Raw genomic sequence first — 8,912 nt, 5'->3', positions numbered from 1 at the left:
TTTTGTCAAAAATGTTTTTGACTAAATCCTTGTGACAAAATAAACACATATTTAATATGAACCGGGTTCATAAAATAAAAGTAAAAATATACCACAGAAATCCTACACAGTATACAAGATAAGATTAGGGAGAGGAGGCTGATATGGTTTGGGCATGTTAGGAGAAGACAGACGATTGCCACCTCTGCCAATGAGGTGGTGGAGTGGTAAGGGATAGACTTGGTGTTCTAAGGGACCCAAGTTCGATTCCTGCCCTCTCCATTATTTTCTGCAGCACCTGGTGATGATGGGAGACTAGACGAATAGGTGGAGATCGCTAGTTCAATCCTTGAATTGAGCAGGTTTTACCTCACCCCACTGTCATGCCTTCGGGTGAGTGTTCACAGGCTTCGGCCTTAGGTGAGGGTTTTCCCCGATTCGGAGGCGAGTGTATGCCGATGTGGTGAATTTCGCTAGTAGACAATTTGGAGGATTCGTTGGCCGTTCAAAAAAAGAACAACGGAAACTTTCACTGTGGTGGGAAAGAGGGGTAGAGGTAGGCTGAAACTAACTTGAGATGAACGGATTAGGCATGATTTGCTAAACTTGAACCTCTATGAAGATATGGTCGACGATAAGAATTTGTGGAGACGTAGGGCTAAGGTTACAGAATTTTAGGATGATTGCTCGTTTTGGTATTAGTTTCTTCTTTTAGCAGTTTGGTCTTTTTTTTTTTTCGTTATCGTTTTCATGTGTCTATCTATGATGTTAGTTGTCATTAGTCGATTTTGTGTGATACCTGTTAAGAATTTTTTTTGTTTATTATTAATTTTTTCTTTTATAGTATTTACTTATTTGTTGCATTTTTACGATGATAACGACTCATATGCCTTGATATGTCTTAAGAGTTCGAGTCTCTCTCTGAAAACAGTCTCTCTGTTTTTTTAGAGTTTTTTCAGCTTATTTACTACCCCTCTCTTTTTTCTTAAATTTACTCATAGCATTTACTACCTCTCTCTAGTTTTATCTTAAAAAATATAACATTTATTTGAAAAAAGAAACCACTAATTGGGTATCGAGTGTCAGTTTCACGTGCTTTCTCTTCCACGTAACCTTCGATTTCCAATTTTTGTCTATTTTCATATCTAATAATAATCTCTCACACCCCACACACACTACAGCCAGCCATGCATCATCTTCTTCTTCTTCTTCTTTCCAAGCACCCATGACCTCTAACCATTCTCCAATGGCTGTTCGACCAAACAAAACATGTTTCTCCAAATATTCATGGGTCATTAATTGGATACTCGTTGTTGAATTCTTGTGTGTGCAAGTAGACTGTCACACTTCACAGATTTCTGTTAACTTAATCAAGAAACCTGAGCCAGTATCCAATCTTGACTCGCCTACATTTGTTTTCCAAGTTGGTAATGCTGATTTTTCATGCTACAATTGTACCTCCAGCTGCAAGGTAATTTGTACATTCTGTTATCTTTAAAAATGTTTACTGTTTTATTTATGAGTTAACCGTCATTTTTTGTCCTTCCGGTTTGTCCAATTATGCCCGTCCAGGCCCAATTTCAAATTTGTACCATTTTCGTCTTGACATTTCTTGAAACATGCCTGTTCTGTCCAAAAACTTAACGTCTGTTAAAACTTGTCGTTTAATGAAAGGTAAAAACAGACGTTAAGTTTTTGGACGGAACTAACATGTTTCAAGAATATCAGGAACGGAAATGACACAAATTTGAAATTATGCCTGAACAACATAATTGGACAAACCACAAAAACGAAAATGAGAGTTAACACTTTATTTTTAAAGTCATAATTGTTAAAGAATGAAATTTGGTAATTGGGAATTTGGGATCTTGGTTTAAAGCCTCTAGAATCACTATACTAGTGTAATCCATGCAATTAATTGTTTTCTCGATTTGATCAAGATGTGTTTCAAATTCCTATTTTTAAAGAAATCTTTTTATGTTAGTTCTCATGGTGAAACATGCAATTTAAAAAAAATCTGGAACTAATACTGGTTTATTTCAATATAAAGTTAAGACCAAGATTTTCTTAACCGGACATTTCAAAAATAGAATTTTGTCACAAAAAAATTGACGGATATATGAACAGATAAAATATATATGGGATTAATTTCTCTTTTGGTTTGGATTTGTAATACTAACAAAATATGAAAAGCTTAAATAAACCAAAAAAAATGGAACATGAAGTGGGTAATGAATCAGTAAACGAGAATTTGAAAGGAAAAAAAAAAAAATTGAAATGGAGGCCATTCAAATAGACTCAACCAAACCGGTCAGGACAGGTTCCGGAAACGGTAACCTTTTGTTTTGGCAGTGCTTTTCATTTGGGTTATTGCTCAAACATGTTTGACCACAAAAGTCAAAAGTTAGCTTATTTTTGCCACACAAATTGAATGTGATGATAGTAAGAAACTATAACTGAACCATGCTATTGCAAATCAATGACGATATAAATGCGGTCCGATTTTGGGTTATCATCATCATCATCATCATACTCAGTAAATCCCACCAATAGCAAAGCTAAGGTAGGGTCTGAGGAGGGTAAGATGTAGACAGCCTTACCTCTACCCCGTAGGAATAGAGAGGCTGCTTCCAGTGAGACCCTCGGCTCGATAGTAGTTTTGCATCAAGCTTTGGACATAAGGCACATAACAATCAGCAATTGAGACAGCTGCCAATTAGTGCATGTACCCCCTTGTCTTTCGGCTATCAGCGCCACCACATGATGCATGATTAACCATCCCCCTCTTTTAACGTTATTTTCACGAAATTAGTAAAATAACGTTAAAATTAGTGCACTTTAAGCTTTTGAATGGTTTTATTCGAGTAATCTAAATCTGCCGATTTTGGGTTATAAGTAATCTAAATCTGGTAAAATCAAAATATTTGCACTCTGCAGCTGAAACTCTTTACGCTTTTGAATGGTTTTATTCGAGTCAACAAACCCGCTTCACACGTCGAAACAATGACTCATTTCAACCTGTTACATTGTTACAAAATATTCTTTGTTTCCATGCAGCTGGATGATCTCCGTCCATCAAATTGTTCATCCGGGGAAGTTTCCTACACTAAATTGCAAGACGGGAGCCACACGTTTGAAGTGTGCGCCAACGGGCCCCACCCGATCCACTGTGCTACATATAACTGGACCATTGGTTACCTAACTATCCTTCATCCTATTAGTTTTAACTTAACTTAAAATGCATCACTTTTCTAAAATACTGGATTATATTATATTTAGTAACTCATTGGTCATGCAGACACCATTCCCCCTACAGCATACGTTACAGCATCGACATCATTTACAAACTCTTCGGATATTTCTGTGCGTATATCCTTTACTGAACCCTGCAGTGGTAGTGATACTGGTGGTGGTTTTAGGTGTTTATCTGCTAATGACTGCAGCGTAAGTAGGTGCTTCCTAGCGGTTTTGTTAGATATAAGATTGTGTATATATATGTTTTGAATTTGGAATAATTTAACTTTTTCACTTACAGCTTCTAGCTTATGGTCAAGGGCAGGTTATTCCAAACACTATGAAGACTATCAAGCTGAATCTTGAATATTCTATTTCGGTGAATTTGTCTACAAATGTCGAGTATGGAAGAACGCTTTTAGTAACAGATAAAGATTTTTGTAAAGATGCAGCCGGGAATCAATTTACACGAACAACGCGTTCCAGTTTCTTGGTTCATTTTGGTAAGACCGATTTCTAAAAGGTCAAACATAGTAATATTAAAATCCAAAGTTCGACTTAGAATTCGAACTTCACGAAGAAACATATAATGCGGACAGAATGTTATATAAAAAATGTATCGAATCATATACATTTGGTTTTAAATTCAGTGAAAACCCTGATCATTTTCGTAAGTAGAAAGTAGGTGGTTTGACTCAAAAAGTCAAAGTGTACTCACTTGTTGATTGATTCTACAGATAGAAGAAATGTATACGTTGACCTGAGGACTCACATACCCGAACAGCTACTTCAACTCGATAACAATGTTAGATCGGTTCAAGCAACTAACAAACACAAGAACTTGAAGTTGTATCTATATTTTACACAACCTGTAGTCAACACATCAACTGAAGTCTTGAAATCTCTAAAAGTCAGTCAAGGATCACTCGTTTCAACCACCAGCAACAACGATAGCCTCGGAAACCGAAGATTCGGCTTTCAGTTTGTAGATATTTCTGAAATCTCCATCGTCACCACTAGACTAGATACAGGATTACTTCTAACCAGACAAGGCTCCCCGGTTTCATCCGTTGCACCGCTCACGTTTCTTTTTGGTACATTTTAGACTTTGAATCTGAACTTAGAACTTAGTAGCTTTGACTTCAAAAGTCAAAGTGTAGCTTGTTTTTATGTATTCATTTGAGACTGTGTTGAAAACCTGTGTAGATTCTCAACGTCCGTCAGTGAAATTAAGCACGACGAGTCGTACGAGGACACAAGAGGAGCGTATTCCTGTGACGATAAAGTTCATGAAGCCTGTTTTCGGATTTAATTCATCTCACTTATCTATTTCAGGAGGACAAATACTAAAGTTAGTCTTTTTTTTTCTTCTATAAGAATCGTGTAACATAAGCATGACCCGTTTAACTCAATTATCTAAATCAACTGACGAGTAAAATGTCATCTTCGTCCCCTGAGGTTTGGTCACTTTTGTGACTTTCGTCCAAAGGTTTGTTTTTCCGCATGTGGATCCAAAAGGTTTACAATGTTGCCATTTTCATCTGGCTCGTTAACTCCAACCATTTTTCTCCGTTAACTCCAAGCCTCATGAACGAAAGTGGCATTTTACTCTTAACTGACACGTTGACAGATTGTAAACAAGTTGTAATGGGTTGTAATCAAGTTGTTAACGTGCTAAACGGGTCATAAAGGGGTAGGCAGGTTGTAATGAACGGGTTAAACGGATTGACAGATAGACATAAAGCTAAATTTGATCGTCCCTTACTCATCTACGATTTTGTGCAGATTTCGTGAAATAAGTAAGATTATCTACTCAGTCGAGATTCAACTACTCGAAGATTGGGTATCCATGCTCGTTCCTGAAAACATAACCACAGACGTAGCCGGAAACACAAATCTAGCATCGAACACCTTACGACTATTTCACTGTATGCATTTCTTTCAAAACTCTTAAAACACTTCTTCCACATCACAAATCCATATTGACTCAAACAAACTCCTTACAGATTCCGTACCTGCTGCATCAACAATGCTTTCCACATCCACAACAGCTGCTTTCGTATTAACCGCCGTGGTTGCAACCCTGCTCACCGTCTCCACCGCCTCCCTCCAGAACTACGGAGCATTCGCCACATCATCACCGTTACTAACTTCCAGTCCAGCTAGAATTCTTTTTGTAAGATAAAGTTTTGAGTAAAGTACATGGACGGTCCTAGTGGCTTACCAAAATTTTGGATATGGTCCCTAGATATCCAAAAGTACATGGATGGTCCCAGTACTTTGCACTTTGCAACGAATTTAGTCCTCAAGCAACAAATCTAAAGGTTTTAGCATATCCAAGTTAGGGACTAAATGCGTTACAAAGTGCAAACTACAGGGACCATCTGTGTACTTTTGGAAAGGTAGGGACCAAATCCAAAATTTTGATAAACACAGGGACCATCCGTGTACTTTACTCTTAAGTTTTAAATACAGTACATTTTCACCTCCAAACAAAAAGTCTTAACTAGTTTTTCTTCATCATGTAATCAGCGAATCGTATGCCATATTCAAATCTTCGCGTTATCCGGATGGTTAGCGGTTCCATTGCCCATCGAGTACAGTGAGTTTGTTAAAGGTTTAAGATGGAGCATCCCTTATTTCAAACTACCATGGGAATCTGGTCATGTGAATCCTGTGTCGCCTATGAATCCACATTCATACGGTTCGAAAAGCAACGATCATGAACCTCAATTTATGAGGAGAACGGAAGACAATAATCTAGAACGAGTTGACTCGGTCTACGGATTGCCACTCACTGCAATGGAGTACAAATCTTTTTTTGAGGTCTGCATGATGTGATCTCTTGAAATTATTGTATTTTGAAATTTATTATTTGAACGAGGAAATTACAATGAAGCAGAAGGAAAAAACGGACACGTTGCGATGCTAACCTTTTTTGTTAGCAAAACTAAGTCTTTTAAAAACTAGATTAATGTGGCGGTTATGGTTTTATATGCAGAGTCAAAATGTGGCGCCGGAGGCTCAATATATAACAGATTTGAATGGTTCACGCGGGTATGTTGAAACAAATTGGTTACAGATTGCATGTATTGGTTTGGTTATTTGGATTTGAAGTTGGATTGTTTTTTATACAGTTGGATGGATTTTAATCGGATTATGTTTTGGCTGGCGGTTATGAGTGGCGGTTTGATTGTTCTGCATATATTGGTTCTGATAATACTCAAACTTAGAAAGAAAAAAGAGAATGATAATACTTACGTTTCGCTCATTTTCCCACGATTTGAAGTGTTTCTGGTGATTCTTGCAGTTCCTTGTGTTTCTGCAGCCTCGGCAGCTCTGCTAAAAGGTAAATTTTGTGCTTTGAGTTTTAAGGTGAAACCTGTTACTTCTAATCCAGTATTTACATGGATGTTCTCACAAGTCCTGTAAACAAACCGGATTGAACTCGTTCTTCTTCGTTCGTTAAACTTTAAACAAACAAATGAATGGACGGAGACTCTTAAACGAGCGGATTCTTTTATTTTTTATTTGTTCGTTAAAAAAATGAGCATGTTGGTTTATATTCGTTCGCCAATATTCTAGACGAACATAAAAGGAAACAAACAAACAAACACAAATGAACATAAACAACCTGTCCATTAGTATTCACGCACTCTTTTACAACTTTTTGCAACAAGAAAAATTGAGACTGCATACCTATGCATAAATCCGAAGATTAGTCTCTTCGACTTCTAAAGTCCAACTTGTATTCTATTTTTTTCAGGTGGATCAGCTTCAGGGATTGTCGTCGGGATTCTACTTTTAGGAGCCGTAATTTTTCTAATACTAGCATTATTTACTTTTCTTTCTATTGGGATATCACTAGGGAAGCTACTTCAATACAAAGAAGTTCACCATGAAGATCAAAACATGCACTGGTATCAAGCATTAGTGAAGGTTACTTTGGGCCCTGGAAAAAGAGGCCAATGGACATGGATCAACACCTCAAACTCCAAATGGTTAACCATATTGGGCCCTCTTTTTGAAGACCTTAGAGGCCCACCAAAATACATGCTCTCACAAATCACAGGAGGATTGGATTATAACATGAGCAGAGGCAATAGTATAATTGCATCAGATGATGAAAATGAAGATGCAGAAGCACCCTTTGTTCAAAGGGTGTTTGGGATATTAAGAATCTACTACATTTTTCTCGAATCGGTTAAACGTGTCACTTTAGGAATCTTGGTGGGTACATTTTCAAGAAACGGGTATTCTGAAACGCCAACCAAGACTTTACTATGTGTTACTTCATTTCAACTGTGCTTCATGGTCCTCAAGAAACCGTTTATCAAGAAAAAGGTTCAGTTAGTGGAGATCATATCGGTTTCAAGTCAAGTTGCGCTCTTCGTGATATGTTTGGTTCTTTTGAGGAAGAATGTTTCGACCCATGATCAGACCAAGATTGGGATCACAATGGTTTGTTTGTTCTTGTTTGCATTCGTTGCGCAAATCTTGAATGAATGGAACTCTTTGCTTTGTCAGATAAAGCAGCTTGATCCCGACGATAAGTCTTTGTGTACGGGTTTGAAAATAGCATCATGGGGGATTCTACTGCTTTTTGTCCCGATTAAGTTGATGAAAAACATCGAGAGTCAGTTCCCATTAAAAGGGCGAACGTGTGACAATGCCAGCGTGCCGGTAGAGAGATTTAGAAGCTCGGGTACACCGGACCAGACGTGGATGAAGCAACTGAGAGATTTGGCGAAGTCTAGTTTTAGTGGCTCTGGTGGAACTCCAACTGATCCATCGGGCAGTAAGACAAAATGGAGCGAGTTTTGGACCGGGATGAGAAGCGGGAGTTCTACCCAGACGACATCTAGCGATTCGAAGTCGAAACAAAAAGGGATGTATAAAGATTTTGAAGCCATTTTTGGGTTGAATAAGTGATATTATGCATCATTTAATATGGTTTGATAATAATGTTTGGAGTTTAGTTAGCTTGTAAATATGTTTATTGATAAGTCTTTGTTTACAACATATCAATTTATGTCACGTAGAATTGTTAAAAAGATAGGAGAGTTCAACACATGCAAACTTAGCAGACATTTAGGTGCTGTTAGGAAGAAGTAAATAAACAGGATTTGAAGTTATGTGTTAGTTAGTGTAACCTGATAACATGAGAATTACATAGTATTATAATAGTAAATGAAACTTCGATGACTTTAGAGAGACAAAAATAGTTTCAGTGACTTAATTGGAACAATTATTAAATTTGGTAACATTTCTACGAAGTTACCTCTATTTCTAATTTATATTTAGTATCAATATACACAAGTTAGTAAAAAAAGGGTAGATAGTAAAATCCCACTCACAACTTATTTAGCTGTATGGTTTAGATGGGATGAGGACAAACATTTTTACCTTTATTTCTAATTTATATTTAGTATCAAGATACACAAGTTAGTAAAAAAAGGTAGATAGTAAAATCCCACTCACAACTTATTTAGTTGTATGGTTTAGATGGGATGAGGGCAAACATTTCCTCTGGGACGGAAGATAGAGAGGTTGTGATCTCATGAGACCCTTCTCAAAAAATATGTTTTTTTGACATATAAATTATAGAAATTTAGGTAACATAAAGTTTTGTTAAGGGAATCAAAACAATAACAAAGCAAAACATACTAATATTGCAATAATAACTTTTTTTTTTTTTG

The 8,912-nt window shown here is 37.0% G+C and overlaps 1 protein-coding gene across 2 annotated transcripts; it reads left to right on the top strand.

Moving 5' to 3' along the window:
* Positions 1 to 1,078: 1,078 nt before the first annotated feature.
* LOC110909795 lies at positions 1,079 to 8,235 on the top strand. 2 transcript variants are annotated; one of them, XM_022154549.2, is made up of 12 exons: positions 1,079 to 1,450; positions 3,037 to 3,172; positions 3,278 to 3,423; positions 3,515 to 3,716; positions 3,951 to 4,307; positions 4,420 to 4,564; positions 4,999 to 5,141; positions 5,220 to 5,389; positions 5,746 to 6,039; positions 6,215 to 6,270; positions 6,351 to 6,562; positions 6,980 to 8,235. In XM_022154549.2, exons 1-12 carry the CDS (start codon positions 1,205 to 1,207, stop codon positions 8,143 to 8,145), a joined length of 3,273 nt encoding a protein of 1,090 aa, XP_022010241.1. In that variant the 5' UTR covers positions 1,079 to 1,204; the 3' UTR covers positions 8,146 to 8,235. The 2 variants fall into 2 exon arrangements, with proteins under 2 accessions (XP_022010241.1, XP_022010242.1); XM_022154550.2 differs by lacking the exons at positions 1,079 to 1,450; positions 3,037 to 3,172 and having other exon boundaries at positions 3,290 to 3,427.
* The last annotated feature ends 677 nt before the right edge of the window (positions 8,236 to 8,912 follow it).

Source organism: Helianthus annuus, chromosome 16, assembly GCF_002127325.2.
Source record: "Helianthus annuus cultivar XRQ/B chromosome 16, HanXRQr2.0-SUNRISE, whole genome shotgun sequence".
Lineage (NCBI taxonomy): Eukaryota > Viridiplantae > Streptophyta > Magnoliopsida > Asterales > Asteraceae > Helianthus > Helianthus annuus.
The sequence above is the reverse complement of the archived record's forward strand: the minus strand, read 5'-3'. Positions and strand labels throughout refer to the sequence as shown.